Raw genomic sequence first — 18,999 nt, forward strand, 5'->3', positions numbered from 1 at the left:
GGAGCGTGAGCTGGGCCAGGTGTGTGTTCCACAGCCAGCCCTGTGCCTGCTGCTCCCTGGGAGCTGTTACCCCAGGGTAGTGCTGAGGGGCAGCTGAACACCCCCAGGTGACACACAGCAGGCAGTCTGGCACAGGCAGGCACTCATGGCACGAGGTAAGGCATTTATTTGCTGCCTCTCCAGCAGGGAGAGGGCTCAGAGTCCAGTTTGGAAGGAGCTGTGTGGCCTCTGCTGAGGTGAGCTGGAAGAGAGAATGATGAAGATGGAGCTCAGCCTTCTCCTGCTTTCTCCTGCCACCCTGTGCCTTCCTGTGATGCTGAGGCTTCATCCCCAGCCTGGGGCTGGAGAGGGAGAGAAGAGCTGTGGGTGCACTCAGCTTGCTCCAGGTCCCCAGGCACTCTGCTAGAGTTCGTTCTTGCAGGAACCTGGGAAGATTGGAAAAAAAATAAATTCAGCCTGATAAATTCAGTCATTAGCCTGGCAGAATGAGACTGAGCTGAACCTCTGGGAATGTCACCCACACTTGCTGCTTTCCTTTTGGCAAACAGCCCCAGGCTGGCTTCATCCCCCCACACTCAGGAGTGTCACTGTCACCTCCCTGGCATGTCACAGTCCTTGCCTGGGCCCTGTGCACAATGTCCCCAAATCCAGTGACAGTAACAGCCTGTGCTGGATCAGGGGCCAAAATCATTATGGTTTACAGAGCTCTGAGCTGGTGCCTCTGCTGGTGGTTTAAAGAAGAGAAAATGGGGTTTTGGTCATTGCACACATCCCCACTGAGCAGTAAATTGGGGAGTGCAGTTGTAGGGTAGCATTCAGTTGGGAAATGTTCCACCAGGCACAGAACAGGGATGGCTGAGTGACTCCATGGGATACCCTGTGAGCCCAGAGCTCACTGGGGTACAACAGGACAGCTTTGTGTCCTACAGGGACCATGAAAAGAGACAAAAACAGGTTTTGCTTGCTGAGACAGACTTGGCAGAAATTAATTTCAGGACTTTGGAGTCATCCCTTGGAATGAATCCATGTTACCTTGTGATACTGCTCACATTCCTCGGTGCTGTCACTAACAATATGTGCAGGGCACTACTAGAAAACCCAGCCTGCTGGAACACTCAGTGGTTCTGGTAATTACCCCTTTCTGAGATGGTTTTTAAGTGTCTATTTGCAGCCACTTTGTCTTCAGACAAGTTCTTTGAATTCTTTTCCTCTCTCAGCCATTACTGCAAGCACTGAACTGGGACTGAATATGCCCTGAACCAGTTTCTCCTGAGTCTTTCCAAGGCTCAGCAAGCTGCTGTTGCACACCCCAGCCGTGCCTAGTTTCTGGAATTATTTAATGGGAAAATGAGCTGCAGAGAGCTGCCTATCAAAAGAAAAGATAAGAAAATAAGTGTTCTGCTTGGAGTCCAGGTGAGCACCACAGGGACCCAGGGGATGCTGTCCCTCTGTGTGGTGGGGACACCAGGCAGGACCCCCACCTCCAGCCATTTCACACATGACAGCTCTCACTGGGGGCCCTTCCTCACTTTGCTACCTCAGAGACCCTCTCTGGTGCCCTTACTGGTCTGTAAACTTCCAAAAGAAATGCCTAAAACTTCCCAGGCTCATAAATCTGCCAACTTCTGCACGCTCCCTAAACTTCCCTGATTGACTTTTTGGGCTGTTAATTTCCCAAGAGTTGGGGGATCTTTCCTAAGGACTGAGTTACCAGAAAGGGACAAGAGTTGTGAGGTGCTGCCTGCCCAGTGCCTCCCTCAGCCCCACAGCCACGTTGCCATGTGCCAATCCTACAACTTCTGGCTGCTACGTGGGCAGTCAGATGGTGCAGCCATAGAAACAGCTTTGAAATGAAGCTAATGGGCTGTTTGTGTTCATCCTTTATTAATTACAGGCTGCTGAGCTTGAGGCAGATCCAGATTAACTGCGGCATATGTGTTACTGATCTCGCTGGCCCACATGGCTGCAGGGACATCCTCTCCCACTGATTTTCCAGGCACTTACAGGTCTCCAGCCTCTCCTCCAGGAAGGAGATCTGCTCGCTCAGGGAGTCAATCCTGTCCAGCTGCTGCAGGGAGTGCGACAGGCGGCTGATGGGGTCTGCACCCACATCCTCAGGCGGCATCAGGTTGTGGAAGGGGGCCAGCACCAGCTGGAGCTTCTGCAGGGAGAAGGGGAGCTGTGAGTGCATCCCCCCGGCCAGCAGGACCACCCGGGGGATGCAGCACCCACCCGGGAGGGCTCAAGGGGCTGTGGTTGTGCTCAAAGGGCTGGGAAAGCCGTGGCGTGGGCGCAGCCGGCGGCTGCTGCGGGGAGCACAGCTGGGATCGCTGCTGGGATGGTAAAAACAGAGCCGGGGAGGAGGGAAACCCTGGCTGCAAACAGCCCCCGGTGGGAGCAGGGCACGGGGATGTGCTGCCACTCACCTGCTCCAGCGCTTCCACTCTGCTCCTCAGGTCCTTCATTTCCTCCTTCATTTCACTGGAGGCACCTGAAAAAGTGACCAAGGGGATGTCAGTGAGTTAAAGCCCACTGCTGAGGGAGGTGGAAGCTGCTGGGGAGGAAGACACGGCTGCAGGGCTCTGGCCAAGCCCTGCTGCTTTCCACCCCCAGGGTCATCCCCCAGAGCATCAGCTGGACCTGCTGGCATCCGGTCCAGCTGTTCCTGCTGCTGCAGCACCTGCAACAAAGCAGGGAGGGTTTCAGGCACTGGGGCGATGCTTTAAGGACAAGAGAAATGGTGGATCCTGGCCTTTTGTGCCCGTGCTTCCACAAAACGCCCAGCTCTGCCCTGTGCTCGGTGGGCACAGGGGGTTGTCCCTGTCAGGGCCCTGCACAGGGGCAGAGGCAGGTGGGGCACGTGCAGGCTGTCCCAGATGTTTGCTGTGTGATGCCCGTGCTGGCCACAGCGCATTATTACTCACGGTACGAGTTTGAAGTGTCACAGCGCGTACCAAAAGTAATAATGGGCCGTCACCAGCGCCGCTCCTCGTGGCTCCAGAGCTGCCCTGCAGGAACCAGGATGATGAGGGAGAGAACAGACACATCCCAGACAGCTCCAGCCACAGCCAGGCCCTGCCACCCTCACAGGGATGGATTTGTGCTCAGGGGAAGCTGCTTGGGTGGGAGAAGCACTCCTGGCTCAGAGAGAATAAAGCTGAGGGGCTCTGGCTGTTGTCCCCTCTCCCATCTCCTGCCATTCTGAGTGTTCCCTCCGCTCTCACTGGGGCTCAATGTGGGGACAGGATACCTGCTTGGCTGGAGGTGTCTGTCCCAGGGGCTGGCACCAGGGGCTGGCAGCCCTTGGCATCGGCAGCCAGGCTGAAGCCGTCCTGGCAGGCGCACTGGAAGCTCCCGGCTGTGTTGATGCAGAGCTGGCTGCACCCGTGGCTCTGGCTGGCACATTCATCCACGTCTGGAATACAGGAACAGCTCAGTGAGGAGGGGACAGGGTGAGGGACACAGGGGGGCTGCAATGGAACCCAGGGAGTGCCCTTCAAGTGAGCTGGTGTTTGGGCTGGGCACAGCTCTGGGGGTCTCAGCGCCTGGGACAGCCCTGGATAAACCTGGGCTAAGCTGGAGGGGGTCTGGCCTCCTCCCCTCCTCCCCTCGTCCTGCTCCCCCCACAATACCACCAGGAGGAGAAGCTGTGGTCAGAAATGTCCCAGCTCTGGCCAGGCAGTGCTCGCTCTCATCCCGGATTTATGGCCGGGGTTTTGGTTCCCGCCAGCTGTGGCGAGGAGCTATCAGCCTTTCAAGTGTGTACAGAACCCAGTAACCTCTCCTCACACGGGGGAGTTATTAAAGCTGTTCCCACAAAGCAGAAAGAGCTGAAGCTCTTCCCACGCCCGGGCAAATCTGTTTTAGGCAGTGGGAAAATCCTTTCCCTCGGAGCTGGAGCTGTCAGCGATGGGCTCAGCCCTGCCTGGCCCAGCATGGGTCAATGCCACACGCTCCTCCTCTGCCTTACAGGAGGCTGGAGAGCTGGGAAAAGCTGGGAAATGCCGTGGCAGGGGTTTGCAGCAAGCACACTGCCTGCTTTCTCCATGCCGTGAGGAGCACTGGGGCTGTTCCTGTGCCTGGACATCACCAGGCTTCCCCTCCACCCCCAGATATTTTTGGCGCATGGATTTTTAGTCTCTGCAGTAAAAGGGCATTTTAGTTTACAGCAAGAGTTTACAAAGCCTGGGAGGGATGATCACGAACACACGATCCCAGGCTGGCCCCACAAGGGCTCTGTGCTGCAGAGAGGCTCACAGCTCTGCTCACTCTGACCCGGCACAGAGCAGCAGGCACAGAAAATGGGGCTGCACAGGAGGGAGCACTGAGGGAGCCAAAGGGAGCCACACTCCCCATCCTTCCCTGCAGCAAGTGTCGTGTGTGTGCAGAGGGACAGAACCAGACACGGCCCACGGTCTGATAAGGGATAAGCTCTGATAAGGTCCCTGTCCCCGCTGAGGGGTTGGTGTGGGGCACAGGACACCCAGAGCCCCATGGCAGCTCTCCCAGCAGCAGGGCAGGTGTGACAGCAGGGGGACATGGCCAGTACCTGTCTGGCAGGCTCTCCCCGTCCAGCCAGGGGGGCAGGAGCATCTCCCAGGGAAGGCACAGCTCCCTCCGTTCTGGCACGGCTCCCAGCACACAGCTGTGACAGGAACACAGCACAGCATCACCCAGCTGCTCCCCAGCTCCCTCCCTGCCCCCCGGGGCTGTGCACACCCCAAAACAGCAGCACACAGCACGGCTGAGCTGCCCAGAGGGAACAGAGCTCGGGGTGGATGGGAGGAAGAGGAGCTGGGAAGAAGCTGAAGGCCCTGCAGGCAGCAAAGGTGGGAAGGAGGAGGGCAGCAGCAGCAGCCCCTGATGCCACACTGAGCCCACTGGCTGCTGCTGTGGTTTGTATTTGTTGCCTCCTGACAGCGTTTCTCATTCATTTCTGCTGATTTAGATGGGAAGGAATTGTTTTATTGATCCTCTGGTAACTCTAAAGGTAATAAGCGATCCCAAAGGAAAAAGGCCCAAGAGGCAGCAGGGAAAAGCTGGGAATTAATCAGGTATTGAACCACATTTGGCTGTGATGCTGAAAATTTAATTCAGGGAGAATCCACTGACAAGCAGAGGCTTGGTAAATGAGAGATGTGGTCCTGGGGCTCCCTCCAGGGACACGAGGGCTCTGGGGACAGGCAGTGGCACCGGGGTGACCCAGCAGCTCCTTACCTCTGTTACAGCCCAGCGTGTGCCCGTTTGCTCTGCTCCATCCAGGACAGCACGAGGCCATGGGCTGGGGCAGCTGCCTGAACCTCTGCCTGTAGGCAACCCTGTAGATGGTCCTGCAAGGCAAGGCTGGGCTGAGCAGGGCACCCCAAACCCCTGCCCTGCTCCCAGGGGCTGGGATCCCCATGGCTGTGGGGGGAATGTCACAGACATCTTTCATGAAAAGTCTTTTCTTCAGGATTTTTCTTCTTAAGAAGCTGAGAGGCTTCAAGAACAAAATGTGAACAATGGTTATCTGTGGAATGCAACGAGCAGATCTGTGATTAGCCCATGTTAGTTGTTTTTAATTAATGGCCAATCACAGTCAGCTGGCTCGGACTCTCTGTCCGAGACAGAAGCTTTTGTTATCATTATTTCTTCCCTATTCTATTCCTAGCTAGCCTTCTGATGAAATCCTTTCTTCTATCCTTTTAGTATAGTTTTAATGTAACATATATCATAAAATAATAAATCAAGCCTTCAAACATAAAGTCAAATCCTCATCTCATCCCTCTACCTGAGACCCCTGTGAGCATGGTCACACACACGGGACAGAATCCCCAGGCCTGTGGGGGCACAGAATCCCCAAAATCCCCACGCCTGTGGGTGCAGCAGGGTCTGTGTGCCCCTGGCACGGACAGGAGGGCTCACCTGTAGGTGCTGCAGAGCCTCTGGCCCGGGCAGGTGGTGAGGTAGGGCTGGTACACGGGCTGCACGTGGGACTCGGTGTGGGCGCTCGGTGTCGCCGTGGCTGAGCACACCCTGCGCCTGGGCACACAGAGCTGGGTCAGCCCCACACCCTGACACGGCCTCAGCTCCCCTCCCTGCACTGGGGTGCCCCGGTGACCTGGGAAGCCACTTCAAGCTGTTTGGGGTCAGTGACACAATTCTGGAGCGGCCCGGGCGCTTCCTCCCCCGTCCCAAGGGACCCAGATTTAGGGATGATTTACTCATTGCATCCATTGTCTCCCTTCCCCTAAAATCACTCACTTTCTGGGCGGATTTTTCCTTTCTGAGACATTCCTGAAACGGATGCCCCTGTGGTCACTGAGAAATTAATGATTTCACAGGAAGGGTCAGGCTCACCGCAAAAAAAAAAATTAGAGGTTGGACAAAAGGCACTCCCCAGCCTTGCTAAGATAAGTGTTATCCAGGCAAAAACTTTCCCAAGGTTGACAGCCAAAGTGGTCTTGGTTAAACATCCTTTTTTCAACAATTTCCAGCCCAAGCAGGTCAGTCCTACTGAGGAACCCATCTCCTTGTCTTGGCCTCCCAGTTCAATTAGAAACTAAAATAAAGAGCCTGGGAATTAGCATGGCCATCAGATGGTTTCCATTAACTCCAGAAAACTCCTCTCAGCCTCATGATTAATGTTATAGAAGATGCAATTTTTAAATGGCAATTGTTTGCTTTGTAAAATCCAGAACAAAGTTTTAGCTGCAGCCTGTGCGTGTGAGCGAGGAATTCAGCTGCGGTTTCAATCCTAGACAGAATGTGAAAGCTTTGACACTGGAGGAGCATTTCAGTGTAAAAACAAACTTTGTAGAAAATGTGAGCTGTGTCTGGGGGAGGGTTTGGAGCTCCAGCTCCTCTCGGCTCGGGAAGAAACTGGGGCAGTGAGCTCTGGGCTCCCTCAGAGCAGCAGGAGCTGAGCTGTGCCTGCCCTGGCTGTGCTGGGAGCTCTCCCAGACCCATTTCCCACAAGGGGAAGGGGAATTGCTGGAGCTGCCCCTGCTGGGGAGCACAAAGCCCAGCCCAGGCTTTCCACACCTGTGCCTGGGTGTCCATCAGACAGGGAGCTGCATCCTCCTCTGATGGGAGCTGCATCCTCCAGTGACAGCTTGTTCACAGGGCTTGATTTGTGTGCTAGCAGGATTTCACACATATTTTCATGAAGGATGTGCTTGAAACAGAATGTAATAATTCCTGAACAGCTCAGGGCCTGATGAGCTTTTGACTCTCCTGGACAAAAAGCCCAGAGCGTCTTTGTGTCCCTGCCTGGAGTTAAGCAGAGCTGGGACATTTCCTCTGAGAGATGCTTTAGCTCCAGTGAGAAAGCAAACAACCAGCAATGGGCTGCTGAGGCATGGGAGAGCTTTTTCCACCTCCTCACCATCCCAGAGAGGACACAGGGCTGGATGGAGAACACACCTGAGAGCTGCAGACAGAACAAAGCCTTACCCTGCTGGGGCAAAGCCCTCCGTGCCGGCGGCGCTGAGGATGAGGAGGAGTCCCCAGAGGAGGCAGCTGAGGCTCCTCATGTCCCGTTCCTCCCGCAGCACTGCTGTTCCCTGGGACGTGCTGGCTCCTTCCTACTGCATGGCTCGTCCTTCAGCAGGGATCCCTGCGGGCAGGAGGGCACCGCTGTCAGTGGGAGGGCATTGCAGGAGGAAACTCTGAACTGAAAGAGAGATTGGGCACTGGGATGGGCTGCCCAGGGGGGCAGCGGAGTCACCGTCCCTGCATGTGTTTATAAAAAGGAATGGACGTGGCGCTCACTTCCATGGTGTGGTTGATAAGGAGGTGTTAGATCAAAGGGCTTCATCTCAAAGGTCTTTTCCAGCCTGGGTCATTTTGTGAGGTGTCCCTGCCCAGCTGGTGACACCCAACAGAGCCATGGGGACCAACCCTGGCAGGGTGGGAGCTGCCCCGGGCACAAACCCACCCTGCCTGCTCATCCCATCACCGTGCACAGCATTAATTCGGGAATTACCCTTGATTTACCCCGGGGGATGCCTGGAGATGCTCTCAGGGCACCAGGGGCTGCCCAGCTGTGTTGAGGGGCAGCGAGGGGATGTGTTTTGCCTCCAACTCGCTGCCAGTTCCAGGCAGTGAGGGTAAAACAATGGCCTGTCATTTCTTAATGCACACAGCATTGTAAAGCTGTGCTTTCCCACCACATAAAACGCTGAAATCTGATCTTCTTCTCTTTAAAACACAAATTCGTGACAGAGAAAAGTGCTGTAAGGGCCATATGTACCATCTGCAGAGTGAGCTCTGAGCACAAACCCAGAGGTTTTGATTTTCCAGCACAGGACAAATACAAAACAAAGCTGAAGAGGGTCAGTAACTATATCCTATTGAAACAATATCTCATTTAAACAAAGCACTTGCCCTCCGGAGGGCAGCAGCTGAAGGAGGAAGAAATAAAGAAACCCACCTTAAATATGCACCAATAAAAGAAAGAATCTTCTGGTTAAATTTTCTGAAATGGGAGACTACACAACAAGAAACCTCCTTCTGAGACTGCAGATTTGGTGAGCTGCAAATCAACTTTCTAAAATCCCCACGCGCTGTGGGGCAGGATTGGACTGGAAAATTGCAGTTTGATCCCCAAACTCCGCGGGGAAATCCCAACTCTGAGGCAGGAATTTACAAATAACCATGGCAAATCTGCAGACATGCAGGTCCCCAAGCCCTTCTCCAAGGATTGTCCTTTCCTTGGTGCAGGAGAAGAATCTGAGGCAGGGAGGAATGGAGATTCACATGTGGGGAGAACCCAGCCTGGTGCCTTCCTCCTTCATACCAAATGTCAAATATCAAATATCCCAGCAGATTTCCATGCAAGCCCAGCCCTGAGGATGCAAGGAGGATTTTGGTGCTTTAAAGCCTGTAGTCCTCCATTCTTCTTCAAACACTGCAATTAGTTTAATTTCCTAATGAAGAATTTATGGTACCTCCACCATCAGGAAGCAAATCTCGCTTGTCCTGCAGGAATTTTATTTTTTTTTTTTAAAGAGTGCAGGAGCTTTCCCTGTCCCCATTCCTCCTGGAAACATTCCAAGGACACTGGTGTACGGACACACACCAACTCCCCTTGGCTCCATCAGCCAGCTTTTCCCAGGGCTATACTGGGACACAAAACTTCCCTGCAAGCCCAGATCCTGAATTCTGGAAGCCAAACTCTGCCAACCATCCCCATCCTCCCACAGGACTCCCGTGGCTGCCATGGCAGCTCTCCTTGTGGGGATGGCAGCAAACGCAGGGCACGAGCCTGAAATCCAGAGTTTGTTTTTTCACTTTGAACTGGAGCTGCACGGCCCTACCTCGAGGGCCATAAAATTATGGTTGCTTAGTACCAGAAAAAGCTGTAAAAGTAGAAAATATCACAGTCTAGACTCATATTTTTTGATTGGTTTACAAAAATCAACCTCTTTAAAGCTGCTGAGGATCCTCCAACCTGTTGCCACCATCTATTCCATGCTTAATAAAGCACAGAACTTGAGGAAGAAAAAAATTTTGCTGAAGAAAAAAAGAAATATTTTTTTGTCTCTGCCTTTTAAGCCTCTCACATGAAGAGGTCTGACAAGTGAAATTATGTCTTAGGGGTCAGCAAACCCTCTTTGGACCACGTGCTCTGCGAGTCTGGGGGTCCCCATCCCACCAGCCAGAACCATTCCCAAAATTCTCATTAATTCCCGAAATTCTCCTAAATTCCCAAAATTCTCCTAAATTCCCCAAATTCCGCTCTGGCCTCTCACCTGCCACAAGCAGCCGAGGGGACACACAAGCCACGGCGCAGGTGAGCAGCACTTTCTGCAGCTCTGCCCACGGAACCAAAACTCCAGCTGAGGGCAGCAGGAGGAATCGCTCTGGCTGCGGAGGGATGAGATGAGATGAGATGAGATGAGATGAGATGAGATGAGATGAGATGAGATGAGATGAGATGAGATGAGATGAGATGAGATGAGATGAGATGAGATGAGATGAGAGATGAGAGAACCCAGCCCCGGGCGAGGATGCGGTGGCTCTGCCGGGACCCGAAGCTGCTCTTTGCCACACAGCCTGGCCTGGATGTGCCGGTGAAGCCGGGATCCCGTGCTCTCAGAGCCGAACCGTGCCGGGAGGGGCAGCGCCAGCAGCAGGGCATGGATTCTCCCTCTGTGACACCTCCACCGCGGGATGGAGCGGGATGGAGCGGGATGGAGCGGGATGCAGAGGGACACGGGCATGGTGACACCGCCGAGGGGGCTGTGGCACTGTCCGGAGGGACCCGGGGACAGCGTCACCATGCAGGGAACCGGGTACCGCGGGGGCTGCGGGGACACAGGTGTCCCAGGACGGCTGTAGGGACACGAGTGTTCCGGGGGGTTGTAGGGACAAGAGTGTCCCGGGGGCTGTAGGGACACGAGTGTCTCGGTGGGCTGTAAGGACACGGCTGTCCCGGGATGGCTGTAGGGACACGGCTGTCCCAGGACGGCTGTAGGGACACGGGTGTCCCGGGGGCTGTAGGGACACGGGTGTCTCGGTGGGCTGTAGGGACACGGCTGTCCCAGGACGGCTGTAGGGACACGGGTGTCCCGGGATGGCTGTAGGGACACGGGTGTCCCGGGGGGACGCGGATGTCCCGGGGATGCTCCCGCGGCCGCATAGCCCGAGTCCCGAACCCCGAGCCCTCCCGCCGGTCCATCCCCGCCGGGCGCTCCCCGCGCTCGGTACCGAGCCCCGCTCTGCCGGTACCCCCGTCCCCGCTGGGGCTGCGGCCGTGCCGAGCCCCCCTGGGCCCTGCCGAGCCCCCCCAGCCGTGCCGATCCCCCCCCGGTCCGTGCCGATCCCCCCCCGGGCGTGCCGAGCCCCCCGGACCGGGACTCACCGGTGCCGGTACCGGTGCCGCACTCGCTCCGTCCCTCGCCCTCCGCGCGTTTCCTCCCCCGGCCCGAGCCGGTCCCTCCGCCCCGGCCCAATGAGCTCCGGGCGGGGAGGAAAGCGGAGCCTCCCGGCCGGGGGAAGCGCCGGGCCCGGGGATCTCCGCCTGCCCGGGGCACGGCAGCGCCGCCGGGAGCCGCGGGAGCCGTGCGGGGACACGGCGGGAGCCCCCAGCGAGGGACACGCTGTGCGCTGTGCCGAGTGCGCTGATGGGGACGGGGCTGCGGGGACACGGGCGGGTGTGGAGCCTTACCTGTGACCCCCGGGCCCCACACGCGGTCCCTGAGCCCCCAGTGGCCCGGCCCGGCTGGGTGGGCTGCGGATCAACAGCGAGAGATCGCGGCTCGGCCCTGCAGACCCCTCCGGTGATGGCCCGTCACCAGTGCAGTGCCCGGGGCAAACTGGATTTTCTGTACTAAAAATGACCGTCCTGCTCCGCACTCCCCACCACTGAGGATTTTCGGAGACATCGCCCCTCCCTGGGTTAGAGACCTGCTCCAGACCCTGTCCCCAATCCCCCTGAGCTCATCCCAAAGTCCTGCAGGCGCCGGTGAGGAACCGCCAGGTTTCCAGCAAATCACAAAGGATGCTTAGGGGATTCCTCAGAAGCCCCCCAGCTGCAGAGGGACTCTCCAGGGTGACACCCAAAACCTGCCCCAGCACAGCCCCAGCCCAGCTGCCTACAGGCTTCTCCTCTTAAATACCCAGTATTTTATCAAAGCTGCTCGGTTTGTGCCAAAATGCCACTTGTTTTGTCTACATTTTTGTCTGGAAAATTAAAACACAGAGGGTTATTGTTTTTCAAGTGACTTAGGCGCCTGCCCATGCACAGAACCATTCTTGAAGATAGCAGGGATCTGATGTGCAAATGAATGGCAGGATACAGCCCCCTGGGAATATTTGTTCCCATTAAAGCCCTGTAAAATTTTTTGAAAGCATGTAAGCATTTAAAGGAAATATTTACCAGTTCAACAAGAATGGCTCCAGGAGAGCAAGTGAGATCACTGGCCCATCCCCTCTGTTTCCTCAGGGACACGCTGGGGCTGCTGGTGGAACTGGAGCTCTGGGGAAGCTGATGGGTGCTTGGGGCTCTCAGTGTGAAAGGAGCTTTGGTGGGAAGGGAGCAGAGGGGAATCCTCTCTGGAAGTGCTGCTGGAGATGGAGATCCCTCCCAGCAGCAGGGAAAGGTTTGCTGGTGCTGGTGGAGGTGCAGCTCTGTGCTGTAAATCATCTCACACAGGTTTGTTCACCCTCTGGAGCCATCCTACCTCTGGGGAATGATTTCAGCTCCCTTAATTTCATCAGCACAGGCAACTTCTCCCAAGAGCCTTGGAAGCACAGTAATTATCTTGTTATGAGAGAGCGTTACTGTTTTTGGTTTTTTTTTTTCTGGTGTACGGGGGAGATGAACAGAGCCTGAATTATTGTCTAATAATTGCAAAATGCACGTGGAAGCCAGAGCTTCTCTGTGTGGCCATGCTGAAAACACAGGGTCTCATTTTGCAGCTGAGACAACTCACCTCACCCCCGGTGCTCCATCAGGTGTGCTGGGCAGGGATCCTTTGCTTGTGGAGCATCCTGGTTTCTCTCTGCGGGGACAGAAAAAGCCCAGTGTTACACTCCCCTGGTCAGGCAGGCAGAGAGCAGAGACCCAGCCCTCACCCACCACGGACCTGGTGCTCCCTGGACACTCCTGAAATCCCCGCAGGGTGGTGCCCACAGAGCCCCTGCGGCACTGAGCTCACGCTGCTGGTGTGCCACAGAGGCACAGACACTGTCACACCCACGGCAGGGCACGAGGAAACCCATCCCCGTCCCACGGGGGGGTTTGGGAGCACCCCATGGCCCTGATCCTCCCTCGCCTTGCTGTGATCCCAGTGGGAATCGGAGCCACGGTGCCTTTGCAGCTTTTAGGGCTGAGCAGGCTGGGGGACGAGCAGGGGCTGATGAGCAGAGGGGATTTGCTGAGCAGGATCTATCCCCTCCAGCAGCTCAGGGCTGGGATTTTCCAAGGACCAGGAGAACAGGAGTGCACCTGGAACACTCTCCCAGATGTATCCCTGGTTTGTGATCCCATCTGCTGTTCCCCAACACTCTATTTTACCATTACATTCTATTTTACCATTACACTCTATTTTACCATTTACCCTCATTTAAGGACGAGCATCCCTCACTTCCCAGGAAACCTTTGCACGAATCCCTGGGATTCCAAGTGTAATTTGATGGTGAGGAAGAGGATGGACTCATCCTTCAGCTCCTCACAGGACTCAGCACGCTGCCCCAGGGACCCCACTGGAGCCTGCTCTGCCACAGGCAGCCACTCCTGAAATGCACTGAGCATTTTAAAATTCTGCCAGTATTTTAACTGCAGAAAGTTTCCTTTCCAGTTCCATTTATTGGGTCAAATCCTTGCTGAAGCAAAGTGCCCGTGTCAGCTGCTAAAGAACTGCACACAGCCCATTAAAAGAGCATTTAATCCTCCGCTCTCAGGGAGGGTTCTGTGTCTTCTGTGCTAATATTCATTATGCTGGGAGGGAAATCTCCCAGGACGAGGCCTGGCAAGGTTCCCTTGGAAGCAGAGGAGTTATGGCAGCGCAGGGTGGGGGAAGATCAGATCTGCTGGCACTGTTAGTGTCAGTGTGATGAGCTCCTGACAAAGGCAGCAGGGGATTCTGGCTCCCGCCCGCGTGGCCGCCCGAATTCAAAGTCCTCCCTTGCCCCACGTTTTACATTTTCCCCCCACAGCTTTCTCCCTTGCACACCACAAGTGTACTCCCACGACATCTAATACTAATGCTTGTCTCCAGGCCAGCAGAGAAATGTTTCTGCCCAGCCTCCCTCTTGGATCCAACCATGTGAAAACCTCCTCGTCTCCCACTGCATTTACCACCAGCGTGAGCTGGGAGGGATGGCGAGGGCTGAGCACGTCTCAGGCTGAGCACCAGGTGAGATTCTCACCCACATCCCAATTTCCTAGAGCCTGCCAAGCCCCCTGCACCTGCCTGGGCATCCAACATCCCCCTGAGAGCATCCGTGGGGATTGAGGGCTGCAGATGAGGGCTAGGAGCGCTTCCCGGTTTGGTAGAAGGGCGGGAGGTGTCTGGGGCATGAAGAAGGAAGGATGAACAGTGGAGAATTAATGGATCAGCACCACAGGCCCACACCAGGAACCTGCTCTTTGGCATTCCCAGACCCTGGCAGCAAATGGGACGTGCCCAGGCACACGAGCTCTCCCAGAGTGCAGTGACAGATGGATGGGGACACGGGCAGCAGGGACACACATACAGATGCAAAACCTTTCAGCCCCCCCAAGCCGTGGCTGACCCCGCACCTGCAGTGCACAATGGGCTCCACGGGGGTCTGGCACAGAGCTGGAGCCACTGGCTAAAGCAAAAGGGAATTTTCGGTGCCTCTCAAAAATAGAAAAAGGAGGAATGGCTTTTGCTGTTCCAGGACAAATTCTTCTGCCCGGGACTTCATGAGGCTGTTTGTAAACTTTACACTTTGGAGCAGCCCCTGTTCTGCAGGGCTCTGTGAGGAAAATGACCTCCCACTGTTCTCCTCTGGCCCACATTGTTCTCGGCTGCGTCAGCTGCACTGCAGCTATCTCAGTGGAAATCTAGGAGCCCACTGATGGCAGTGGGATAAAACCAGGTCAAACCAAGAAAAAGACTTGACCCATAACTCTTGCCACCAGTGGCTCAGGACTCTGCATATTAAAACTGAGACCTGAGCCCCACAGAGTGATTTAATTGTTGGCCTGAGTGAGGATTCACAAGCATTATTTGTCTCAGGACCAGTGTGTTATAACTTAAGGTGCCCATAGGGACAGCCAGCAGCTGAGCTGGAGCTGTGCAAACACAAATGCAGGAACAGGGCACACCCCATAGCCAGCTTTATTTTCCCTCCCATGCACACTTGAATTTTTATTTACATTTGGAGGAGAAGCAATGGCTGCAGTGTAAAAACTGGGAAATATTCATCCCACCCAGGAATAAACTGAATTTTGCGTCTCTCTGTAAAATTTCCCCGGCAAAACCTGGCAGTGAAATTTCCCAGTGAATCAGCCCATGGGAAGTGTGGTGGGATAGCTGCAGGATGGCTCAGCCCCTTCCCCATCCCAGGGAGCAGCTCAGCACAGAGCCTTTCCCACAGAAAATCCTTGCTCTGATTGTCTTTTCTCTTCCAGGGGAAATTTTCCAGCTGCAGGAACCTGCCCCAGGCAGGACAGGAGCTCACTTTGGGACAGAGGAATGAACAGTTCTGATCCCCCCTTCTGTTTGCAGAGATATTTTTGTTTCCCAGCCTGGTCTGGGACCTCTTCCCCGGTGTTCCTCCCAGCCCTCCTGCTGCTGGGACAGCAGGCCGGGCTCATTTTCCCCGATTTGCTGCAGTTTGTAAATCTGCCTGCCCGGGGCCAGCCCCATCTGCAGCACGGAGCCTGGGAAAGGGCTCAGACGGATTCCACTTCTCGTCCTTACCTCCGGGGGAACCTGGCGGAGCTGGAACAGCAGAGAGGGGCAGCAGCTCCATCGGCACATCCAGGGAGGGACGGGAGGACCTGCGGGGGCAGATCCGCGCTCCCACTGCTGCCCAGAGGATGAGGATGCTCCAGCCACATCAGCTTTCCACAGCCTCCCAGGCACTGCCAGACCTTCCCAATCCAGCTGGAAATTTATTGAATCGCTGTTTCTTTCTGTGTTTGGTTCTCTGCTGGCTGCTCCACGAATGTTGGACCCTGGGGGAAAATGTGCTGGGTTATTTCTACCAAGAGCCCCTCACTGGTGTGATTCTGCTCCGTATTCCTGCACAGCCAGACAGCGCCTGGTGCTCCTTTATCCCAAAGGAGTGAAGTTCTCCTCCTGCCTGCACTGTGCAATGCCACAGACGAGGACAGCAGGACCCACAGACAGCAGGAAAAGCGCCCAGCGCCGTGGCTATAAACTGGGGGGCTTTGCTGAGCTCCTGGTGTGCACACCCAGCACGATCCAGGCTCGGCTGCTCCTCAGGAAAAGCCTTGGAGGGACAGCCAGGACAGTCCTGCCCATATCCCTGTCCTGCCCCATATCCCTGTCCTGCCCATATTCCTGTTTGCCCCACATCCCCTTCCTGCCCCACATCCCACCCGGGTCTGGGGTGAATTCAGCAGCACTAGAGGAGAGCAGGGAGGATGGGCAGCCTGGGGATGTACCCAGGGCATCCAGAGAGCAGGCACAGGGAAAAGGGAGGCAGTCACAGAAAGAAAAGAGATTAGCCAAGAATTCCCAGCTATCGCACAGGAATTTGTGCACGTGTTTGCAGCCTCTACATGCACAGGAGGCAAAATTTACCCACTGGCTTCTCCTCCCCGTGAAAACAGCCTGAATGCCAGTGGGGTGACTTAAAAACAACAGTGCTGGAGGCTGTGCTTAGAGCAAAGCCCTGCTCAGCACGTGGCTGAGAGCACATCCAGCCTCACCAGGAGCAGGTGGAGGCTGCCTCACACACACACCTGTGTGCTCCAAGGTTTGCTTTGCACACCCCTGTGTGCTCCTCGGGATGCCTTGCACACCTGTGTGCTCCTAGGGATGCCTTGCACACCTGTGTGCTCCAAGGGATGCCTTGCACACACCTGTGTGCTCCAAGGGATGCCTCACACACCTGTGTGCTCCTAGGGATGCCTCACACACCTGTGTGCTCCAAGGGATGCCTTGCACACCTGCTCACTCCCTGCTGGGTGTTCAAGAATCCCCAAAGCCGCCAGCATCACGAGCAGGGCCAAAACCCACTCAGAGCTCACAAGGACCTGCTCCCAAGGAGCTCATGCTCCTGCTGCCCACAGAGCTCACAAGGACACATTCCTGCTGCCCACAGTGCCAGCTCCCTGTGCCATGCCATGCCATGCCATGCCATGCCATGCCATGCCATGCCATGCCATGCCATGCCATGCCATGCCATGCCATCCCATGCCATCCCATCCCATCCCATCCCATCCCATCCCTCCATGCCTCCTGGGGCTCTGTGGTACCTTGGGTGCCCCCCTGTCCCCTGGTGGTTCCTGGTGGCTCCTGGTGTCCATCCCTGCCCAGCCGCCCTGTGTCCAGCAGCCTCGCTGTCCCCGCTGTCCCCATGGCTGGCTGCTGGCTGTGCACAGGCAGGAGGTGGCTGCCGAGGTGGAAGGGCGGCTTTTTATGCTTTTCTTCCTGTATAAATCAGGCCGGGGATGGACAATCCCAGACAGGACTTCCTGTGTGTGTTGCGAGCTGATAACGGCGCCGCGAGGAGAACAAACACGGGCGCCCCGAGGGGGAGAGGGGCACGGGGCGGGACCCCCAGGCCGAGCCCACCACCAGGGGAGCAGCCACCGCTCCCTGGGGACAGGGGAGGGACAGGGCTGCGGGCCCAGGCACCTCCTGAGCTCACACCAGGCCTGGCATGGGTGGCACCCAGCCCAGGGCACATCTTGGCAGCTCCCGTTGCCCCCCAAAAGGGGACACTGGGGACCCCCACAGCACCGGGGACATGTGGCAGGCATGGCAGGGTTGGTGGCCACCTCCTCGAGAGGGGCCGTGTCAATGCTGATCACCACTGGAGCGCCTTCTGGGGTGTTTGTGACCCAACAAAACTTGGGTACAAGGCTGTGCTCGGGTTGTTGTCACCCTGTCACGCTGTGCTGGGTTGGGAAAGGGGGAGGTGTGTGGCTTGGGCCACTAAACCTTCAGGACGTCCCCTGACAGAGGGGGAAGTGTGGCAACAACTGCCCTGGTGCCCTGAATTTCAAACCCATTTGTGTGCAAAACTGATTGTATTCCAAATTTAATTTCTGTGTGTGTGGGTGTGTGAGTGGGTGTGTGTGACCTCAGTTCTGGGCAGCCAAAGGAGCAACAATTCAGTTTGTAACAGGATTTTGGAACCTCCATCCAGACTAAAAACCAGGCATTTTGGAGCTTCTGTCCAGACTAAAACCAGGCATTTTGGAGCTTCCGTCCAGACTAAAACCCAGGCATTTTGGAGCTTCTATCCAGACTAAAAACCAGGCATTCTGGAGCCTGGTTTTGTGCAAAACTGATTGTATTCCAAATTTAATTTCTCTCTGTGTGTGGGTGTATGTGTGGGTGTGTGTGACCTCAGTTCTGGGCAGCCAAAGGAGCAACAATTCAGTTTGTAAAGGGATTTTGGAACCTCCATCCAGACTAAAACCAGGCATTTTGGATCTTCCATCCAGACTAAAACCAGGCATTTTGGATCTTCCATCCAGACTAAAACTCCTGCGCAGGCTCAGGGGAGCACACAGAGTTACTCCCACCCTGATTCAGCAGAACTGTGCTCTGGGCAAATCCCCCGGGAGCTGCAAAATATCCCCGTGTTTATTTATATGAATGCATGGCTAAAGAAAGCCCCCTCTTGTTTTCCTTGGCAGAAAGGGCTTCAGAGGCTGCCCAGCGCCAGGTGATTTTGTGCCCCATGTGTGAGCGCAGCACTCCCAGCTGAGGGAATCTTTGGGAGCACAGATATCCAGGGAATCTCACAGACGAGTCCCCGAGTGCTCACATTGACTGCAGGGAGGCTCAGTCTCCCTCTTTTCCCCTCAGTGATGGGTTTTGAGCAGCAGCTCCCCGTGGAAAGGCTCAGGGGTGGCTTGTGCCACCTGTGGGATGAGGGATGTCAGAGCCAGGGCTGAGACCTCTCCCCACCATCAGCACACACACAGATCCAGCCCTGCAGTGCTGAACAGCCCCAGAGCTCTCCCTAAAACTCCACACCCCAGTTTCACCATCTGCAGCAGCCCTGCCTGGCGCTGTGCCATCTGTCCTGGGATGAGAGCAGGTCACAGAGGACACCACGGGGACACCACCCTGTTCCAAAATCCTGCTGCAAATCCTATCACCCACCCCCCTGAGCCCACACTGACTGCAGGAGTGAAATGGGACGTGTGGAAAACCCAGGTTTGGAGCCCTGAGCAGTCAGCAGGGGCCACGTGAATGGAAGGGATTAAATCTGAGATCTGAGACTGGGGCACCAGCGTAGGACCCAGGTGGGCAGAGTGACCCTCACAACCTCTGGGATGCTCCTTGTGCACTCTGAGGCTCAGCCACCCCTCTCTCCTGACAGACAGCCCAA

General features: G+C 55.8%; 1 protein-coding gene across 1 annotated transcript; it reads right to left on the reverse strand.

Moving 5' to 3' along the window:
* Positions 1-143: 143 nt before the first annotated feature.
* EGFL7 (EGF like domain multiple 7) lies at positions 144-17,045 on the reverse strand. Its single transcript, XM_063174828.1, is given in 13 exon segments — positions 144-425; positions 2,005-2,161; positions 2,427-2,491; positions 3,251-3,415; positions 4,550-4,645; positions 5,218-5,330; positions 5,905-6,021; positions 7,435-7,534; positions 7,537-7,597; positions 9,735-9,849; positions 12,420-12,488; positions 15,381-15,637; positions 16,907-17,045. Coding segments are annotated over 12 exon segments (1,221 nt in total). The 5' UTR covers positions 15,521-15,637; positions 16,907-17,045; the 3' UTR covers positions 144-402.
* Positions 17,046-18,999: the final 1,954 nt, after the last annotated feature.

Source organism: Melospiza melodia, chromosome 22 (genome assembly GCF_035770615.1).
Source record: "Melospiza melodia melodia isolate bMelMel2 chromosome 22, bMelMel2.pri, whole genome shotgun sequence".
NCBI classification, from domain to species: Eukaryota; Metazoa; Chordata; class Aves; order Passeriformes; family Passerellidae; genus Melospiza; species Melospiza melodia.